Here is a 22,919-nt window from a genome sequence, read left to right on the forward strand (position 1 = left end):
CATCCACTACTGAATCAGCTAAACCGAAACAAACCTGGTGTACTCCATCACATGATTAATGCTTAAGAAATTTGGGGAAGATTACATATTTGGAACCTTCATCATTTTCTCTCCAAATTGTTGACTTTGTGTTGCATTAAGGTCAAGGCAGCTCTCAACTACAGGACTACGCCACCACTAGGTCCTCCCATCCCTCTATAATAATCTCCATTTTAGTGGTTCAGATTGTTGAGAGACAAGTCTCTATGTCTCTCACATTTCTGCACATCTTGCAGACAAAGTACTATTAACTGTCCTTTGTTAACGACTAATTAAGGCTGTACAGAGAACAGTCTTGGAAGACACAGTGTCTTCCTCCAGAGTAAAAGGAAGACATGTTTACTGCCTGTTTTAAAAGATTCAGGTTCCGTAAACTCAAGGGTCCCCTTGTAACACAACCTACTGCACTACTGTGTGTGCAGGTATCATTTGACCCTCTTTTTATCACCCTGTGGCAACTGGGGCTCAGATAATTAACTTACACACTAATATTCTGACTACTGTTAATGCTGTGAGTAATAAACTGTCCTTTATCTCCGACCAGGCATTCATTAAAGTGTGGCAGGCCATGGCTTGCAAGCAGAGTAAAATCTAAGATCCGTCACAATTCCTGACATAGACCTTTAGGGAAAACAGACCCCCTCGAATAACTGATAAAATGGTATGAAGATACTATTTCAGTAGATTATTGGATTTCCTGAAGCCCATTCACTGACTGCTACAACACTGTTAGACCACAGGACAGAAGATGCCCCACTCAGTCAGGGCCTACTGAAAGTCTTTGTGACCACGTATGAAACAGATGCTGCTTACAAGTGAATAGCAGCAGAATACAGCTCGGTGTTTATCCTTGAAACAACACTTAGTAAATGAAAACAGTTGCAGGAGAGGGAAAGGGTCCAGATCTTGTGAAGTCTAATGTGGTTTGGTTCAACCCAAGTCTAAACACTTGCTGTGGAGGCCTTTCTACAAAAAAATACTATAGCCATCTATAAATCCCAAGTTTAAATTCTATTTCAGCACTGAGTAGATATTTCCAACTCTGTTTTTTTCTTTTTTTTGGTTGTTGTTTTGAGTTTTCATTGTTATTGCTGTTATTTGCTTTTTGTTTGATGTTTTGTTTTGTTTTGAGACAGGGTCTCACTCTGTTGCCCAGGCTGGAGTACAATGGCATTAACATAGCTCACTTCAGCCTCAAACTCCTGGGCTCAAACAATGCTCCTCCCTCAGCCTCCCAAGTAGCTGGGACTACAGGTGTGCACCATTAAGCCTGGCTAACGTTATTTTTTTGTAGAAACGTGGTCTCACCATGTTGCCCAGGCTGGTCCCAAACTCCTGGGCTCAAGTCATTCTCCTCCCTAGGCTGTGATTACAGTGCTGGGATTACAAGCCTGAGCCACAGGTATTTCCAATTTTGGTTGACACTACATGTCATTCAATTCTAAATTTCTTCATTGGTGGTAGATTTTTACCACAGTCAGTGACTTTTAACTACATAGAAAAATGTGGTTAGCAATGAAAATATGTACAACACAGGTATTTAACCCAATTCATGACATTTACCCATTTTTATACTCAATGTTGTGATAAAATTAAAATTTTTTTTCTAAAACAATGCCACTATGAGACATTGTTTCCAGGGGAGGTACTTCAAAATGTTGACTAATGTATCTATATGTGTGGTATGGGAGACAAGCAAGGGCACACTAAAGGTCTTTCATGTTCTATTAATTGAAAACATGTTTGTTTTGATAGGCTCCTTCTAAAAATTCAAATAAAGTTCACCCCTAACTCTGAATTGTTCTAGTCAGATCATCTTCTAGTACCTAGCCAAAATTAGCTTCAGGAAAACAGAGTTTTGATGAGTGATGAGGGGGAAAAAGGAGTTACGGAAGTCTAGTACACATTACAACATTTTAAAACATTTTCCTATTCTGTGAAGAAAGTCATTGGTAGCTTGATGGGGATGGCATTGAATCTATAAATTACCTTGGGCAGTATGGCCATTTTCACAATATTGATTCTTCCAACCCATGAGCATGGAATGTTCTTCCATTTGTTTGTATCCTCTTTTATTTCATTGAGCAGTGGTTTGTAGTTCTCCTTGAAGAGGTCCTTCACATCCCTGGTAAGTTGGATTCCTAGGTATTTTATTCTCTTTGAAGCAATTGTGAATGGGAGTTCACTCATGATTTGGCTCTCTGTTTGTCTGTGATTGGTGTACAAGAATGCTTGTGATTTTTGTACATTAATTTTGTATCCTGAGACTTTGCTGAAGTTGCTAATCAGCTTAAGGAGATTTTGGGCTGAGACAATGGGGTTTTCTAGATATACAATCATGTCATCTGCAAACAGGGACAATTTGACTTCCTCTTTTCCTAATTGAATACCCTTTATTTCCTTCTCCTGCCTGATTGCTCTGGCCAGAACTTCCAGCACTATGTTGAATAGTAGCGGTGAGAGAGGGCATCCCTGTCTTGTGCCAGTTTTCAGAGGGAATGCTTCCAGTTTTTGCCCATTCAGTATGATATTGGCTGTGGGTTTGTTGTAGATAGCTCTTATTATTTTGAGATACGTCCCATCAATACCTAATTTATTGAGAGTTTTTAGCATGAAGGGTTGTTGAATTTTGTCAAAGGCCTTTTCTGCATCTATTGAGATAATCATGTGGTTTTTGTCTTTGGTTCTGTTTATATGCTGGATTACATTTATTGATTTGCGTATGTTGAACCAGCCTTGCATCCCAGGGATGAAGCCCACTTGATCATGGTGGATAAGCTTTTTGATGTGCTGCTGGATTCGGTTTGCCAGTATTTTATTGAGGATTTTTGCATCAATGTTCATCAAGGATATTGGTCTGAAATTCTCTTTTTTGGTTATGTCTCTGCCAGGTTTTGGTATCAGGACGATGCTGGCTTCGTAAAATGTGTTAGGGAGGATTCCCTCTTTTTCTATCGATTGGAATAGTTTCAGAAGGAATGGTACCAGTTCCTCCTTGTACCTCTGGTAGAATTCAGCTGTGAATCCATCAGGTCCTGGACTCTTTTTGGTTGGTAAGCTATTGATTATTGCCACAATTTCAGAACCTGTTATTGGTCTATTCAGAGATTCAACTTCTTCCTGGTTTAGTCTTGGGAGGGTGTATTTGTCGAGGAATTTATCCATTTCTTCCAGATTTTCTAGTTTATTTGCATAGAGGTGTTTGTAGTATTCTCTGATGGTAGATTGTATTTCTGTGGGATCGGTGGTGATATCCCCTTTTTCGTTTTTTATTGCATCTATTTGATTCTTCTCTCTTTTCTTCTTTATTAGTCTTGCTAGCGGTCCATCAATTTTGTTGATCTTTTCAAAAAACCAGCTCCTAGATTCATTAATTTTTTGAAGGGTTTTTTGTGTCTCTATTTCCTTCAGTTCTGCTCTGATTTTAGTTATTTCTAGCCTTCTGCTAGCTTTTGAATGTGTTTGCTCTTGCTTTTCTAGTTTTTTTAATTGTGATGTTAGGGTGTCAATTTTGGATCTTTCCTGCTTTCTCTTGTGGGCATTTAGTGCTATAAATTTCCCTCTACACACTGCTTTGAACGTGTCCCAGAGATTCTGGTATGTTGTGTCTTTGTTCTCGTTGATTTCAAAGAACATCTTTATTTCTGCCTTCATTTCATTATGTACCCAATAGTCATTCAGGAGCAGGTTGTTCAGTTTCCATGTAGTTGAGCAGTTTTGACTGAGTTTCTTAATCCTGAGTTCTAGTTTGATTGCACTGTGGTCTGAGAGACAGTTTGTTATAATCTCTGTTCTTTTACATTTGCTGAGAAGAGCTTTACTTCCAACTATGTGGTCAATTTTGGAATAGGTGTGGTGTGGTGCTGAAAAAAATGTATATTCTGTTGATTTGGGGTGGAGAGTTCTGTAGATGTCTATTAGGTCCACTTTATGTAGAGCTGAGTTCAATTCCTGGATATCCTTGTTAACTTTCTGTCTCGTTGATCTGTCTAATGCTGACAGTGGGGTGTTAAAATCTCCCATTATTATTCCTCAGGGATCTCGAACTAGAAATACCATTTGACCCAGCCATCCCATTACTGGGTATATACCCAAAGGACTATAAATCATGCTGCTATAAAGACACATGCACACGTATGTTTATTGCGGCACTATTCACAATAGCAAAGAGTTGGAACCAACCCAAATGTCCAACAACGATAGACTGGATTAAGAAAATGTGGCACATATACACCATGGAATACTATGCAGCCATAAAAAATGATGAGTTCGTGTCCTTTGTAGGGACATGGATGAAACTGGAAAACATCATTCTCAGTAAACTATCGCAAGGACAAAAAACCAAACACCGCATGTTCTCACTCATAGGTGGGAATTGAACAATGAGAACTCATGGACACAGGAAGGGGAACATCACGCTCCGGGGACTGTTGTGGGGTGGGGGGAGGGGGGAGGGACAGCATTAGGAGATACACCTAATGCTAAATGACGAATTAATGGGTGCAGGAAATCAACATGGCACATGGATACATATGTAACAAACCTGCACATTGTGCACATGTACCCTAAAACCCTAAAGTATAATAAAAAAAAAATAAAAAAAAAATAAAATAAAATAAAAAAGGAAAAAAAAAAAAAAAAAAAACATTTTCCTAAGTGTCTTCATAATGGAAAAATAGCAAATTACCTTTTGTAGAACTGAGTACTTCTTTGGGGAATAATATTTTATCAGTGGTATATTCAATTATTACTGACAAGAGCTATAACTACATAGTTATAGGGATGAAATACTCTTAATCTACATATGATCCATAGAATATATGTATAATCTACACACACATATAGAAATTCAGCAAAAAAGTTAATCATCTTACAAAAATATACATGCAATACCTATTAAGTAGCATTAATTGGGAATTTTCAAGAAACCATAAATAAGTGCTACCTCTATTTTAAAAGTCATTAATTTACTAGATGCAAAAAACCTTATCCACTCGTAAATCTTCAAATCTGTCTGCACTACAAACCCCAAATCACTTCACCTTTACAAGTAAAGGAGAATAATTAGGAGAAAGTGCTTTTTAAAAACAAGGTTAAAAAGAAATAAATAACTGTTGTAGTTTGGGTAACTATCTCACTACAGAAATTTATTCCTCTATAAATGTTTTAGGAACACACAAAATCTTCAGAGATTAGTTATTCCCTTAAGCAGTTGCCTGTCCATCAAATATTACATTGTTAACTTCCTTCTTCATGGTATATCATCTAGTTTTCCAATATTTCCAGAGTTGTTCTACTGTCTCAATTGAATTTAACAAACAAATGTACTTATCTCCAAACATTTTAGTGTTTTTCTTTAGTGTTAAATTGAGTCATGGCATCATATGTCACTTTAAAATTTAACTTAAAGCATCCTATTGCTTCCATTGCAAAGTCCTCTGGACACTCTTGAAATAAGATGTTCCCGTTCAAAGATGTTTTCATGAAGAAAAATATTTAAACATCCTATATTTTATGGACTGAAATCTGTATAACAAGCACTATATTTGACATAAAAAATTTATTTAATCATTTTATAAATATGGAATATTTGTAAATGTTAATGCCATTGGAAAAACAATCTGCCATTTATAGTACCTCATCTCATTATTTTATATTATATATCCACATAATTCAAATCACATAATCATAGATTTTTGCAGCTGGAAGTAGGTATTAGCAACTCAGTATGCAAATAAAGAAACTGAGGCTCTGAAAGGTTAAAGAACCTAGGTAGAATACAACTTCCTACAAAGATAATGGAAGACTGACACTGGTGACCAGGATTTATGCCATTCCATGCTGCTGCACTAGTTCCTAAGCAGCAAGTAACCAGTGGTAATTCATAATGTATTGCCCTGACAATCTCAATATCCATGGGCTTCTGTCTTAAGTACACATTTATTACTGAGGAATGGAACTCTTGCTTTTTGCCTGCCCATTGTTGTACACAAAGATTGACACCCTTTGGTGCATCTTGACTTTGAGAGCTCTCTACTAACTTCTGTCCTAGTGTATTTCACTGGCAGTTTAAAAATCCTGATTCAGCAATGTTATGGCAATACTATTACAGCTATCTTTTAAAATATACAAAACCACATTAGCTAGAGGATGGTGTTACTATCGTAAAAAGGGCTATGTCCCAATCATTTGTTTCAGTTGCTATGCAGCCACATCAATATGGCACAGATTAAGGCCTCAGGAAATTCTTAACATTCTGAGGTAAATACAAAGATGTGGGAAGATTATTTCTTTTTGTTAAGACTGTTCTACCTTGCTAGTAGTTGTATCACATCTGAAATGGATGCTGAAATGTAGATATACCTCACTTTTTATAGTAATAAGCTTCCCTATGTTTTATTTTTTAAATGATCCTGATCTTTCTCATCCTAAAAGCAATAATAAATGTACTGTATGAAATTAAACCCTATGGATGAAACCACATGCAAGAGCAGTATAGGTTGTGGAAAAATATGCCTTTATAATGCTTCTGTTATCTGTGCTGCTAACTATAACTCTTGCATATATAATTCCATTATACTTTTGTAATTCAGGGCTTTGAAAATGCTTTTGAACCATTAATATATTTTCCTGGTTAAAATTCTTTGAGATGTTCTGAACAAGAGTCTTAGATAATGAATTTGGGCAAACTCTGGAACAGTCTTTACAGTATTATCATTCTCATTAATTTTCAGAACTACCCACTGTGTTGAGATGATTGTCATGGACCTAAGACTTCAATTTGGCTAAATATTTTTGCATATATTTCAACATATAAGTAACTAACAGATGTTTAAATGTTAAGTTCATATGGAAGAAATAGTTAAATGTATTTGATCTCATTATTTCTTTGCCACACTAATTCTTATTTTACTATTTCTTTATGTATTACATTATTTCCTCTATACTTTCGTGTATAATAAACCAAAAATTCCAAAATCTCTTCAAAGACAACAATCCTTTAAAACATTCTAGAATGTAAGACATCTATGCATATAAAAATTTAATATATGTAGCATAACTAATTTTTTTAAAAAGAATACCTTAAACAGTGATATAATTAGTAATATAAAATAATTATTTTTATAAAATATACAGAGTTCATATAAAGCATAGGGCTGGACTTTTTCCTTTTTTCTTATTTTTAAAAGAAAAAATGGTTTCCATTTATATTCTTATTTGGCTTTATCAACCTGATATATGATACTGCCCTAACCTGCCGGTAAAAGATGGGTAGGAGACTAAAAATAATATTACTTTAAGAGAGTTAATGCAGTACACAGTTCCATACTTTCATCTAGTTTATTCTTTTCTCTTTGCTTGTTTGGTTATCTCTGAAGACTGCTTCTGTTTCCATTGTTTCATCCTTTAGCATTCACATATCAGAGCAATAAGTATTTCATTACTGGTTTATCTGTCCAGAGGCTTGAGAAGCGGTAACAATTAACCCTCCCTTCACAGTGATTGATACAGGCTTTGCTTTCAATTTGTTCCACTACACAGATCATGAAATTCTGAATGCAATCATCCTCATTGACCTACACTTTCAAACACACAGCTACAATGAGACTAAAGTAATTATTAAAAGGAACACAGGACTACCGAGATCTGAAACAAAGTCTTTTAAAAATTTGTTAGATGACCTTCTGGTAAAATTGGCAAATTTTGATGCTAAGGAAAATGATAGCTTAGTGTCCCTATCTGGAAATATTCAATGCAAGCTGATCAATGTATATTATGGTGATTGCACTGGCTGTAGCATGTACTTAGAAAATACAGAAAGCCATTCTAGAACTGTTACAAACACACAGAGTTAAACTGTTAACATTGTGCCTTACCCTGTATAAAATTTTTTCAAAGAAACTAAAGTTCCTGATTTCTGTAAAAAGTAAAATACACTGACCATAGCAAAGAATTAAAACTGGAAACACAATAGTTTTATTGTCTAAGAGTTGCATACCTGAGCCCTACATTTTCCCTCTCCCCCCTCCCTTTAGATGAAGAGTCACAGTAAGAAATGAATACATTTTTCACAAAGTCTGGAAAAATGGCTTCAAATAAATATTAATCTACTGCAATCGATATATATGAGGAATGGAGAGGGGCTAGTAGGAAAGTGGTGACTACAGAACTATATTAAAACAAGGGTTGCAGTTAAAGAAAATCAGGGCAGAAAGCAAGGCAGCAGGCCTGAGGCTCTAATCACAGAACAGAGTGATGAAGATGAACCAATACTGCATGGATTAGTGATGAATTATTTTGAACCATAATCATATGCCTGCACAGGAGAGAGGCAAAAACTAACCATTGCTCATAAACTGATCGGCTGATTTCCAGAGACAGAAAGAGAGAAGCAAAGAGAGAGAAAAGAATAAATTCATATGCTAAACTAATTCAGAATAATGAAAACCTAAAGATGGGGTTATACTTCAAGTAACATTTTATTTTTAATGTCTGCTACATACTACATAATATGGAGTGTTTCGAATATAAACTGTAAAGTTCTTAGATTCAAACAGGATTAAACCCACCATTTCTTCTAAGATTAGGATGCAATATATCTACTCTACATTCTTCGCTGCCCAATAAAACCATTTTTGGACAACTTTGACATCCCCAAAATATAAATTTTTAAGTAATTATTTATAAAGAAGAAACAGCATTCAAGAAATTAACTTCCTTTGGATAATTTGAAGAATTCATAGCAAATGAAGATTCAATTGTTGAAACTAATTTTGTTAGGAAGAAAAAAATAAAAACTGCTGGTAGCAAGAGATTCCTGAGATTCTTATGAACAGACTGTTTAAATGAAGAGCACTTTAATCAGTAGAGGAATCCTCATGTTTCTAATGTCTTGCTGTGCATTCTGCAGGTTATAGTAGCAGCTGGTAGAGGTCATATATCTTTTGTGAGCATACCAAAAAGGCTCACTGCCAGACTGTTAAATTATGAATAAGCAATGAACAAAAGAATGCAGATACGGTGGTGACAAGATAATCCAAGCAAATTTATCTATGACAAATTTCACAGGATTAACAAATTACATTTACACAGAACAATAAAAATGTGCAAAAAAAAATGATGAGCCTACTTTTCCTTACAGCATTAGGAAAACAAAAAGTCACCAATCCACCACATACATTTAAATTTAACTCAATCTAAAATAAGACATTTATAATGTTCAAGATATCTTTGTAACATTTTTCCATTTTAGATAGACATACACAAACATGGTATATCTTATATTTTATATATAATTTATGTTGTAAATAGTGTATATATATATGTGTGTGTATCATGTGACATATATGCTGTGCACACTATGTACAAAAATCTTGTATAATTAAAAAAATTCATATACATGAATAGAATATGTATGTTTTTAGAAGTGGATTCTGATGAATAAATTATATTTGTAAAGGGAAAATGCCCCTTCCATCAGCACAATACATACTAGTTAATAAAATATCCATATTCATTCATGTCTCCATTTTCTAGGACCAGAGAGAGAAGTTCTGCAAACAATTTCAATCATTCCACTTGCCACCATCGAAATACTGCCATCTTTCTGAGCTAAACTGCTTCTGAATGAAGTTTAGAGCTAGCATCCTTTTCCGCAGTATTACTTTAGCAGGAAGGAAAATTCAGAGATTTGGGGAAGAGAGTGTAAATTATAGCTATATTCACACACAGGTGACCCTTAATCCAATATTAAATTTTTCTTTATAAGAAAATTATTTTTATAAATCTTACAAATGAAAACGCCCTAGTTCATCAGATATAATAAAATATTATTGAAATGACCTATAAGTTTATAAAGTGGTCTTAAAATACTGTGGGACATTACTTTCCAAAATATGCAAGTAAGATTTCTAAGTTTAATGTTTTATACTAGGTACCCAACTCACAGCCCTTTAATTCTGCATTAGCATACTGATGATAATATAATACTGTAATCAGATGTAATCTCTTTTAAGATGATCTGATGGTGGTTTAAAATTTTGTAGTCTATTTTTCACTTATACTTCCTATTGACTTTTGTTTTTTATCTTCAATATTTCAGTAAAATATCCCTCTAAATTTTAAGTCCTTTGCAACATTTTATAAGGCAACTTATCCTTTCATAAACAAGATATTTGCTGAATGTAAAAAATGAATCCAATACACAAGCAAATTACCTTGCAACCACAAATACTCAAGCACTTCTTATCTAGTCCTTTTAAGCCCGAAATTTCTATTATACCTGTTATTTTTAAAGAAGCTACTTAGTTGACAATATTACATCCAAAAACGTAAAGATAAATGTGGCATGTTTGTCTGTTACTGCAATCTTGCATATATTCTGCAATGAACACCCACATCACACGCTACAAAGTTTCCTAAAGCACAGCTTTTGTTAAAGAACTGTTATGTATCAGACCAACCCCTAGGGTTCCTGGCACAGAGGAAAAAAAGTTACCAAAGGCTAACTTTCCCTTCCTGAAGTTGACTGTGTGTGTGTGTGTGTGTGTGTGTGTGTGTGTGTTGGGGGGATGGGGGAGTAAATAACTTACCATTTATGTATTTATTGTGGCCCATTTTAACATGTCATGTTCTTAATTAAATGAGTGAATGCATGTAAAGCTCTTAGAAGAGTACCTGTTTATTAGCACACGGTGCTATATAAATGCTTGCTGCCATTATTATAATGCCAGATAATTTGGCAGGAGGCCAACTTGTACAAATCCTTATACATTTGAGAAGACAATGTCCAGAAATACAGTTAGGTACTAAAATGAGTTATTCAGAAAGCCTTATGAGGCAGTTTCTACACAACCAGTGGCAAAACTATTACAAAATAAAAATGCTTCAACTATAGTCTTTAGACAAACTTGTGGCACACTCTGAGCCATGAATTATATGAGCAGAAGAGGGCCTTGAGAACTTCATATGCTGTGACCAAAGAGGCAGATGTACATGACAAACTGATTCTTCTGACACCACTCAGCTACAAATCTGCCCTAAAGTATGTATAGTTATGGAGCTTGCCCACAAAACTACTGGGATAGTAAAGGGTGAGGTAACGATGCTTTCAATATTGATTCTTTCTCTAATTTCATAAACACTGTATTTCTCCAAACAGCTGATGGAGGACCAAAACAAGAGGGCTATCGCTCACTACCCACAGTGAACTGGTCTTTCTGCCATCGAAACTCTCTGATACTGGCTCAGAAATCTCTGAGTTTGGAAAGTCTGAAAAAGCAGGCCCTTGCACACTGGTGTGAAGGTACATTTCTACAAAGACTGTACTGCCTAAGTTCCCCTCAGAGACAAACCTGAAATCAGTCTCTAACTCTATCACCTTCCTTGGGAATGCTAAACCTCTATTTTCTCATGCACAAATGGGGATATTAGCACTTCCCTCATAGGTCAGTGGGGAAACTAAAGAGAAAATTATTGTGAAGCAAGTAATATAGTGTCTGAAACATGGCAGTGTCCAATGTTTATATTATTATATAATAATCATCATATATAACCTATTTTTATTTTTAAATCCCATCAAAATAACTTATATGAAATTTACTATAATTTCACTTCAATTTATATAGTATCTTTTCTCTCTCTGTCCTCCAGGAGCCTCTAATCACTTTATAGTCACTAATTACAATATTTTACCAGTTGAATAACTATCCTCACAGAACACTAAGCTAACAGAAGTGAAAAAAGAAAGCCTTATATTTCTATGATTTCATTACTTCTTACTCTTTTAGAAAAGGGTATCTTCTGGCTCTCTATAATATTTTGTATATTCAATAGAAGGGCAGGCCTATAACCAAAGCAACTGCTCTTACAAGGTATATATTTAGTACTGTACCTGGCACACATCACCATGGTCCATGGTAGAGGTTCAATAAATGAAGCTGAATGAAAGAACCAGTCAATCATTACAGTCTAGGGCCAGGAGAACTGTGGGCCATAGTAACATAAGATCTTCATTTTGCTTCTCCTGATTTCATATACAAGACCACAGTATTTCAATTAATTCACCAAGACATTATGTTTTACAAATGTATACAGAAAACTTCAACTATTGTTTAATGTTGTCACTGCCCTAGTCATTTCAGATACAGTAGCAGTTACTTTATTCTTACTAAGCCATGTCCTGTTTATGCATTGTAGTATTACTACTATTACTACACATTCTTCTCACTATTCTATCAAACTTAATAGTGCAAACATCCTATTCACACTAATGAGGCTCAGCGCAGTAAAAATACCATTCAGTTACAGTTGGTTTATTATACTGACCAATGAGGGGAGAAAAAAGGCCACTATTTACTGGGAAAATACTAACATCATCGAATGCAAACAATTGGATTTTCTGATAAATTCTAGTTCTTACTAATCATAGATTTATATATTTTAAGTTTCACATATTCCATTATGTGTAATTTTGATAGCATTTAAAATTTAAAGAATATTTAATCAACTAAAATTTAACATACTAACTTATTACTAGTTTCAGCCTTCTTCATCCTAAGCAATTAAAGACGTGTCTATAAAACACCTGAAGTTAGACTGTAGCCCAAATACAATGCAGAACTTTAAAAAATCAATTAGAATGATTAAATGTTATAAGCAGAAAAAGTGACTGTGTAAACATAGCATGGAGGTGGCAGGAGCTAGTTCTGCTTTCATGTGTGTTAATTTTCTTTAAATTTAGTGACATTCTGCATAAGACATAAGTTTATTAGAATCGTAGAAAAACAAAAACAAATTACAGTTACATTAGGGTCATTATTAATAGTAAAGCATTTAAGGAACTTAGTGAAGGAAAGCATTAAAAGGATTTTGAAACTTTTGTAATATATTCTCCATAAATATCCCCAAATAAAGGCCAGTCACAGTGGCTCATGCCTGTAATCCCAGCACTTTGGGAGGCTGAGGCAGGCGGATCACCCCAGGTCAGGAGTTTGAGACCAGCCTGGCCAACATGGTGAAATCCCTATCTCTACTAAAAATACAAAAAGTAGCTGGGCGTATTGGCATGTGCCTGTAATCCCAGCTATTTGGGAGGCTGACACAGGAGAATCACTTGAAGGCAGAGGTTGCAGTGAGCTGAGACTGCATGCCTGGGCAACAGAGCAAGACTATGTTAAAAAAAGAAAAGAAAAGAAATAAAGAAACAAAAAAGAAATCCCCAAATAAAAAGACCTACAGCTTAAGAAAATAAATAATGCTTCCCCAAAAGTGTTGCTTTACAGAAGCCATAGAAAACCTCACCACAGAGCAGGGGATCCTAGCAGCAGGTCCCACTTCAAACCGACATAACTGAATCCCAGACCAGGATCTGGGGCAGGGAAAAGGAGTAAGGTGGTTCATAAGTATTCTGGCATTCTCATAAAATAGCTATATTATAGTATAGGGGCAGCCATTGGGTAGAAGAATTACAGGGGAAAATCAAAATTCCTATGACTAAAATTATCAAACTGCTCCAATTTCTGGATTATATTTGAAGTACAGTATAAGTCTTACCAATTGATTGCTGAGATATTAATTACACATCACTTTTAGCCATATTTTTAAGACTATATAAAGACACAGAAACCTAAACCTTACTAATAATACTACTAGGTGAAAATACCTCATGCAACTTTAAAAAAAAAAAGTATCAAATAATGTTGAATTCAAGTTTGCTCATTTGCTCACTGTAAGGAATCAAATCTAGTGATTGGCATATTGCACATGTGGAGTAGTTATATGCCTTTCAATTCATAAATCAGAAATTGGAAATCTGAAAAGATGTTGTAATATGGGAGGGTCTTACATAATAAAGGTCATTATAACTCCTGGCTGTGGAGCTATATGATCTAATATCCTCTCTGGTGGATCATGATATGCCCATGCATTACAGTTCTTGTTGACAGTCTGTTGCCTTGGAAATATTTCATTATTTCAGTTTTTCCATTTGTAGACCCTTGGCCTTGTGATATGAAGGCCATCCTATTTTGTATTTTCAATTATCATTTAAGCAATCTTGTGGAGCTATTTATATATATAAGCAAGTGTTAGACAATGCATATAATCATTTATCGCCCCTATTTAAGCTTATACTGTAGATAGAAACACCTCCAAAAAACAGTCTCCACCACCTTTACTTTTTAAACCAAAAGCCTTGTGCTACTGGGATATGCTTTGCAAATCAGCACGGGCATATCACATGCTTGACACTTCTCCGTCTAATTTTCTTGGTTATACATCCACATAGTAGAAAAACTTTGTGGTAGTGCTATATAATTTGCAGTCTATTGGAGTTTAAGGAAAATCAAACAAGTTTATGTACACAAGGTTTTCAACTTGTTCTTTCAGGCTCTAAAGAGATACTTTCTGTATATATAATTCAGAGAAACGTAAGGAGCACTAAATAGTAACCAAAGACATTATCAAGAACGAGCTTATTTTTCTGAAATTTACATTATAAACATTACTATAAGGAAATGACTTTGGTACTGTATTACTATACACAGGTTAGACATTTCATAAATAAATGAGAATTCAAAAGATATATTTTTCTTTGTAAGTTTCAGATTACTAATATATTTGAAAAGCAGTAAAGAATAAACTGTCCGTAAATGCCTCTGTGAAATCAGTGATTTGGAAAACATTTTTTTAAATAAATAGGAGAATACTATTTAAAACATATCCACAGAAAGTCATCTTTTATGAACATATTTGTGTTCAACTGCTACAAGGAAATACTAATATTAACCAACAAGTTCTAGGCACAATGTGCAAATAAAGGTGGAATTACTCACTTACTTGAAGCAAGTATGAAAAACAGCCCCCTCCTAAACAAATCATCTGATTTCCCATTTCTCATTACAAAACCAAATCAACTTACATGTGTAATGTTTACACTTAAAGTGTTAAGAGCATTTAAAACCCTGACAACAAAGTGAACCCTTGGGGCATAAAACAACTGTTTGGATAAGGGACCAAGTTTGTGGTTGTTGCCTTTTGAAAGGCTTAAGTTTATAACTTCTTCCTTCCTATCTTCTACAGTGCTCCTGCCCCCCACCCCGCTGTTATTACTCCTCCTTCTCCATACAGGTTAAACCTTCTCAGATCCAACCTTTAAAATGACAGCATCCAAGCTGAACAAGAAGATGCTATTAAAGGGCATTAAATTAAATACAGTATATCCTCCTACAACTTCAATCAGAATTTCAGACCAAGTGTTATTTAGTTCAGCTCTCAAGTGGAGCAGAATAACAAATCGCACACTTTGATTTACCTTCTTCGAATGCCAAATGGAGACAGGTGATAAAGAACGCACTCATGCACAGGCTATGAAGTTTCCCCTAGAAATTAATTCTATCTCCGAGATTCTTATCTCAGAGAAATTCCTAAAATGGCACACAAATAGGCCTCTGCTAGAGAGATTACTGGGGACATCCCAGTAAACATATTTATTAACAACAGAACTGGGAAGAAGGAAGGAAGGAAGGAAGGAAGGAAGGAAGGAAGGAAGGAAGGAAGGAAGGAAGAAAGGAGGGAGGGAGGGGGGAGGGGGGAGGGAGGAGGGAGGAAGAAGGGAGGGGGGAGGGAGGAGGGTAGGGGAGGGAGGGAGGAGAGGAGGGGAGGGAGGAGGGGAGGGGAGGGAGGAGGGGAGGGGAGGGAGGAGGGGAGGGGAGGAGAATGGAGGGGAGGGGAGGGGAATGGAGGGGAGGGGAGGGGAATGGAGGGGAGGGGAGGGGGAAGAAAACCAATTATAAACCTCTGATTTCAAAAAGTATTCATCTTCATGTTAGATAAAAAATAATTTTTAAAATCCTTGCACAATGCTCTGAGAAATTATTTTTTCTACTTCAAGAGTAAAGTAATATGTGAATTCTTCATGAAACACTGATACTTCTTAAGAAGTAAATGCTCATTTTAGCTGTATGAGTTGTCAGATTTTCTACAGTTTGGGAGCAATAGTTAATGCTATACACATTTAACATCTTTAAAAACTGGATTATGTATGATTTACTCTCTGGTATATGATGTTTACAGAATCATCTAGAGTTCAGAATTAGTCAATTATGTATCTACTTAACAAAAGTATTTCCTTAATCCTGACAATTCTGCCTTCCCTATTGTATGAAAGAAATAAGCAACAGTACAATAGAAGCTTTTTAAATAAATGGATGTCTGAATATCTCCTTATAGTCTTCTGATGTAAGCTATAGGTTAAATATTATGTTGCATCAAAAATAAAACTATGTTATAATAATTAAATCTTGCAACTAAGCACATCCCTTGTTTTCTTTTCAAGTTCACTTAAGCCTGTGAGGAAAATCAACGCGACTGCTGCGGGTGGGGGTGCGTGTATCTTACTGTATTTGTTTTCCTCATGAATCAATGGGTAACGTTTCATACTTCCTGCTGCGCCTTTCCTCTTCGGAGACAGAAAGATATCCATTTTGCTCAAACCAATATGCTATATGCAATTAATGTCATTAACGCTGCCAATTAATAGTAAATAGGATTCCAAAGAAAGTAGGTTGGGTGGACAGCAGGAGGGAAAACCACGTTGGTGGTGATGGGGAGGGGGTGCTGAGTTATTCTGCAAATCTATCAATGCTACTCACGTTGGACAGTTACGGGTATTTTGAACACAAACTCCCTTTCCCTGTGGCTGTACTAGTTTAACTAACTTCATACAGACATGCTCGACTGAGCCCCTTGCCTGGATATGCAATTCTCACCAGGAACTTTTTAAAACACAGATCCCCAAACAGTAACTAACGGGGCATAGATGCTCCAACTGCTGACACATTTCGGATCTCGCTGTTTGTTTGCTTATTTGGATTTGAGGGTTTTCTTCTTTATTTTTCTTTTTCCTTTGGGAGGGGTATGGAGAGGAGGGAAAGATGAGAGCGGAGGGCAGAGCCGGAGACCCAGAAGTTGCCGAGCAGAGGGCGCAGCCTGGGAGGCGGGGAGGCGGTGGCCGCGCTCCTCTGGGCTCGGCCCGGCCTAGCTGCTCGCGCAGAGACGGAGCCGGAGCCGGAGCCGGCCCCTCCGCGACACATTCCGGGCCTGGCGCGAGCTCCGCGCTCCCCGCCCCCGGCCTCCTCCTCCTGCTCCTCGCCTCCTCCCCCTGCTCGCCGCCTTCCCTCCCCCTCCCCAGCCTCATTCCCTTCCTCGAGAGCAGCTGCCAGGGGACCTGCGGCGGCCCCGGGGATCCCAGGCCCCCCACCCTCGCTGCTGCTCCCGTCACACGGCAGCGCCTTCGCATCTCTGTTTGTTTCTCTTTTTCTTTTTCTCTTTTCTGTTTCTTTCTTCTTTTTTTTTTTTTTTTTTTTTTTTTTGTCAGCGAGTCACTCTATTCGCCGAGCCAAGGAGGTGCGACTGCTCAGAGAGCCCGGCCGCCGCCAGAGCCTCTCGCTGCCGCAGCCGCCGCGGGGACAATGCGCGGGGCCCCGGGCGAGCGCTGCGCCCAGACGAGGTCCCCGCGGGCTCGCGGCCCAGGAGGCGGGCGGGCGGCAGAGCGGGGCCCTCGGCGGCGGAGGCGGCGGCGGCGGCGGCGGCGGCGGCGGGAGCAGCGGCCCGGCGGCAGGTTCAATAAACAGAAAAGTGTTACCGTTCTCGCCTGGAAGGATCCTGCTGAAAGCTGGGCTTGGTGGGCGCCATCTTCCTGCTATTTTTTTTCCTCTCTTACTTTTTGCCTCTCTCCCCCCTCCCGGGTGGGGGGCGTGGGCGGGCGGGGGTGTGCGTGTGCGTGGGGTGGCGGGAGAGTGCGGCCGTGCGCGGCGCTCTGGGCTGCCCGGCGGGCGGCGGCCGGGGCCGTGGCCGTGGCCGTGGCGGCGGCGGCGGCGGCCGTGGCCGTGCTGCTGAGGTGGGAGGCTACGGAAAAGTAGTGGGGCCGGAGCCTCGCCGGCGGCCGGCCGTCCCCTCGCGCCGCCGGTGTTCCCAGCCGTGGGTCGTCGCTTCCGCCGCCGCCTGCGCCTTCTCCTCCCGCTGCTCGCCCGGCGCCGCCGCCGTCCATGCGCCGCAGAGCGCCCGCGGCCCGGGCCGCCCCGGCTCCCGAGGCATGCCCGGCGCGGCGACAGGCGACCGGCGGCGGCGGCGGAGGAGGAGGAGGAGGGAGAGGCGGCGGCGGCGGGGGGAGGCGGCCGCGCGGTCCCGCGGGCAGCCCGGCCCAGGGCCCCGCCGCCTCCGGGTTCTCACCCTCGCGCCGCCACCCGCCCCCGCCCCCTGTCACCCCTTTCTACCACCCGGAGCCGCCCGGCGGCAGGTGGGGCGCATACTCTCCCGGCGGGGGACGCGGGGTCTAGGCCGGGAGGAGCGGGGAGGGGGAGGACACGCAGGGGGTTCCAGCTTGACCGCTGTGAAAGTATTTCTGGGCATTTTCCAGCTGCTTTGCTCCAGAGCGCTCTCTCGTACGCAGACACACACCTCCCCCCCCTTTCTCTCTCTCTCTCTCTCTCTCTCTCTCTCTCTCTCTCTAGTTGGGGGACTGGGAGGCTCGGCTGCCGGCGCAACAACGCCACTCAGTTGCAGTTTCAAACACTTCCCTTCTCTGGAGTATTGCAGCCAGGAGGAAAGAAAGAAACAGTAAAAGGAACTGGGAGGCCACGGGAGCGAGCTGGGGCAGGACACAGTCCCGGGAGCTCCTCGGGGGCAGCGGAAATCAATACGGGTGGGGGGTGCGCTGGCCCAAGCAGGCGGGCCCAAGAGCCCCGTGGGCGGTGCAGCAGCAGCACAAGCACCTTGTGGCTCTGGCGCTCTCAGCAGCTTTCCCAAAGCCGGAGCATCTGCGTCAGTCACGGACGTACAGGAGTGCAGACCCCAGGGTTCACAGGTGAATCCCCGCGCGTTTAAACTCACATACGGAAGCCCCTCCTGACTCGGGTCCAGGGACTTGGGACCGGACTGCCACCCTCTGGGATCTAGCCCAGCCGCACCCCCCGTTTGACAGTTCAGCAAGGCCTAGAGAAAGGCTGGCTACTCAGTGCAGGGCCCAGGCTAGAATCCTGTTACCTGGGTAGACCCTGGTCAGAGCGTTTTCTCCACTAAACCAATCAGAAGCGTGTGGACGGCTTTTTACGCAGGGACTTGGGTCAGTCATGTGTCAACCAGGCAAGTAGAAAGGACTCCCAAAGCATTTCCACTTTGAATGAATGAAAGCGCCTGATGGAAAACATCAGTCCTGTGTGAGGTTTTGCATTTGACTTTAAACTTAAGAAAAAAATAAAGACCTGAAAAGGGGTCCTCCATTCGGTCTCTATGACTCCAGTAAAGTAGGGCTGGGAGTTGGAAACTTCCAACGGAACACATAAATGTTTTTCGTGGTAGAGGTGTTTAATCTGCATGATGGTGTTTAAGTTCTCTTTGGAGTGCACTCTACAGGTAGGAGAGAATGAGAAATGAACCGGAGTGGAGAGTGTTATGGACAAGATATACATGGGCTGGCAGAGAAGGGAAAAAGTTGCCAGTTCAAAGTTTTGGCTCCAGGACACCCAATCTAGGGGGTTTCTGCCCGAAGATGACAAATGAGAGAAGCTTGTAGTCTCCCAAGAGGCCACACTTTGCTTGAAAAACCCCCCACTCCTGTCACTCCCGCGGCGGACTCCTCAAAAGCACTTAAAAAATAATTTTTTGGTAAAATGATATGTCACCATTCACTTAAATCCAGATGGAAACAAATCCAAGCGGAAACTAAGTGTGTCCTTCAGAACCCCACAATCCTGTTGAGGTGCCAGAGAACAGGGGACTCCTTACTCAGACCCTACCTCCAACACCTGCCAATGACCTTGCCCTACACGGCTCAATCTCTGCCCCCCTCCCCCTATTTTAACTAAAAGACGGTAACAGGTGTCATCATGTCTTAGTAACAAAATCAAAGAAGGCTACATTTTTCACAGCTATCATCTTCTCTTCTGTCAATATAACATAAAAATCGAAGGAGGGAATAATACACCCCAAAGGCTAAAGTTTAGAGATGCTAGGGGGAAAAAAAAAAGCCTTAGTCTTTAGAACTGCAGTGGGATTCAGAGAGTTCATCAGGGGCCCAAATTCAAAGTTGAAAGTGGAAAGCACCAGTGCAGCTCTCAGTGAGGTGGCAGACTGTAGGAGACTGCCCCTGGTGCTCCTGCCTTGAGGGAAAATTGTCTCTGAGGTGATCTTTATGGTAAAGGATAACAACAACACTCAGAGCAAACCTGATGGCAGAAAATTCCTAATCCCCCGCCCCTTTATGCCCAATTTATATGGTATAGGTTAGCTCAAGTTCCCGGAGGTCCCTGAAATCTTCCAAAGGCCCTCTGACATTTCTGACCCTTGACTCCCTACTTCACAGACCATACTATTGTGACCATTGCCTGCACTTCCTAGTTAAAGTGACCGCCAGATTCTATTGTCATTTAAATGTTGTGTAAGTGACAAAAAAAAACATACCTGAACCATGAAAAGGAAAAATCTAATTCTTTTCTAGTCTTTTATGTTTGAAAGAGTCCCAGATCTTTTGTATTAAAGGTTCCTGTAATCACTGAAGTAAAACAAGACTAAAATAATTTAAATCAAAAATCTCTTTGACAAGGAATAGCCCCTTTTTGAATTATTTTCCAAACTCTTTAAACAAAAAAACTTCAGACAGTACACCGAGCATATAATGAAGTCTAATACAGAAAATTTGGAATACTGGGCATCAACTTGGAAAACACTCTGTGTTATGCAAAATCTGCTCTGGTCACTGGGCCATTGGTTGGAAGGCACAAAATATGGCAGTGATGGACTATCTTAACCTTTTCAGTTTAAATACTGTTGGTTCAGATCAAAGGTTCTCAAATCAATGAAGTTTGAAATACAAGGTAAAAATAGGAACTGTTATTTGAATTATGCATTGTGTATATTTTAAGTTAAATGCCATTGGCAAATCTCTCAGATGTTTAATCATGTGCAATCTGGGAAACACAAATATTTAATTTCACACTTTCATGTGTTCTTTTTTCTTCCATCTTTTATAAAACCAAGCCCCACAAATGGGGAGTTTACCTTTCATAGTACATTGTTAGTTTTTCTCAGCGCATTTTCGTGGATTACATTTTCAGTAAAATCTTGGAACATCAAAAGTTGTCCTTCAGGAAAAACTTCAGGGTTCTAAAGCTGTTGGTGGTGGTAACTTGCTTTCCCTTTCTCTCCTAATTGAATCAAATTACTACTTCAATGTCAAATACATAATTTTTAAGAAAAATCTATAAATACGTTTAAGAGAACTACAAATAATACTTTAAAACTTCCTTCTCACCATCTAGCCTGACTTTGTAAAATTTGCTTCCTAACTTGTATCCCTGAATCTTAGGCATTTGCATTATAATGCGTTTAAGATGAATACTTAACAGCGCCGAAGAGACTCGGATTTCATGCTGTATTTCCCTGTAGTAACAGGTGACATGATAACACTATTATGTAGAATTGCAAGTCTACAGCTACACGTGAAAATCGTTCCTATTCTGTTTGGAAACAAATAATCAATCAGCCTCCAGTGATCAATTGCCCCCCTAGCTGTCCGTCTGCGCGGGTCCGCATACGGCTGAGGCACTGAGAAAATTCCACTGGAAAGGGATGAGGATCCTAAACTTTGCAAAAGCACCTTGTGCGGCGTCTCAGACTTCGCTGCAACTCCTCTGCTACTCGGGGCTGAGGCTCTGGATTTGGAGCCAGGCAAAGGGCAAAGGATGATTTCACTTCGCCAGCGCACTGGAGTGCTTTTCAATCCACCAAAGTGAAGTGTGTTTTTCTTCCTCATCTGTAGAACGAGGGGCAGGCAAAGTGAGCCCCGGCTATGTGCATGTGTGTTGTAAGACACAGAACAGGAGGCAAAGTGAGTCCCACCCCAGCACCCCGGGGCGGGGGCACTATCCCAGCCCAGGCGGGACTACTCACCGCTGCTGGTAGGAGGTGATGCCCTGGACGTTCTGCGGGGTGCCGTTGGCCGCGGCGCCGGCCCTCCCCATGCCCGCGCCGGCCGGCACCCCCGCGGCCGCCCCGCCGGCCGCCGCGGCCGTCACCTGCACGCTGAAATCCGGAAAGATTCGGATCATCGCCGCGGCTTCGGCCCCCAGGCGCGGCGGTTCTGGGCTCGGGCTGGCGGGGGCTCGGGCTCGGGCTCGGGCGGCGGCGGCAGCAGCAGCGCGAGCAGCGGCGGCGGCAGCAGCGGAGCCAGGCACCAGCCTGCAATCCCATTAGTGAGCCGCGGCCACTGTGCGCGGCGGAGAGGCGCTTTGATGTGCGCGCAGCGGGCTGGGGTGGGGGGGGGGGCCGCGAGCGCGAGGAGGAGGTGCGGGGGGCGTGCGAGGGACTTGCAAACAGCAAAACGTGTCAGGGTGGGGCCTTTTTTCCCTTTTGGGGGGCGGCGGTGCTCCCCCCTCTTTCCAGGATGTTGCTCTCACTGGCTGCTCCGGCTGCGCCGCGCGAGCCCAGCTGAGGGAAGAAGGGGAGGGGGTGGCGGAGGAAGGATGCACCGGGAGGCTTGGCGAGGACTTGGCCGGTGCAAGGGAATGACCGGCAGCGGAGGGTGCGTTTCTTTCCCGCCCCCCCTCTACACACACACACACACACACACACACACACGCCGCGCACTTCCGACCCAAAGTGCAACACTCAGGCGCGCTCTCTCTCTCCTCCTTTCTCTAGAGAAATAACCACCATCCAGGCAAGCTCGCGCCTCCCGCGGCTTCCAGCAACCTGGATGCCAGCCCGCGTGTGCAGGAATGGGGGCGTAGAGCCTCCCTTCCTGGCCGGAACCCCTCTCTGCCCGTCTTATGCACATCAGGCAGCGCGAGGGCTGCCAAGCGCAAGTTGGGCTCCTCGGGAAC

General features: G+C 40.9%; 1 protein-coding gene across 15 annotated transcripts in view; it reads right to left on the bottom strand.

Annotated features, from left to right (window-relative positions):
• Nucleotides 1-22,327, bottom strand: part of NPAS3 (neuronal PAS domain protein 3) — an 879,538-nt gene extending 857,211 nt beyond the window's left edge. For 6 of the 15 annotated variants that reach the window (XM_055291566.2, XM_055291567.2, XM_055291565.2 and 3 more), the window contains exon 1: nucleotides 17,684-18,162. In XM_055291566.2, the coding sequence (XP_055147541.1) occupies nucleotides 17,684-17,733 (50 nt within the window). In that variant the 5' untranslated portion in view covers nucleotides 17,734-18,162. Of the gene's footprint in view, nucleotides 1-17,683; nucleotides 18,163-21,987 lie in introns of those variants that run through there. The other 9 variants (XM_055291560.2, XM_055291558.2, XM_063645915.1 and 6 more) reach the window with 5 other exon arrangements.
• Between the last annotated feature and the right edge of the window lie 592 nt (nucleotides 22,328-22,919).

The sequence above is a fragment of the Symphalangus syndactylus genome, chromosome 9 (genome assembly GCF_028878055.3).
Source record: "Symphalangus syndactylus isolate Jambi chromosome 9, NHGRI_mSymSyn1-v2.1_pri, whole genome shotgun sequence".
Classification (NCBI taxonomy): domain Eukaryota; kingdom Metazoa; phylum Chordata; class Mammalia; order Primates; family Hylobatidae; genus Symphalangus; species Symphalangus syndactylus.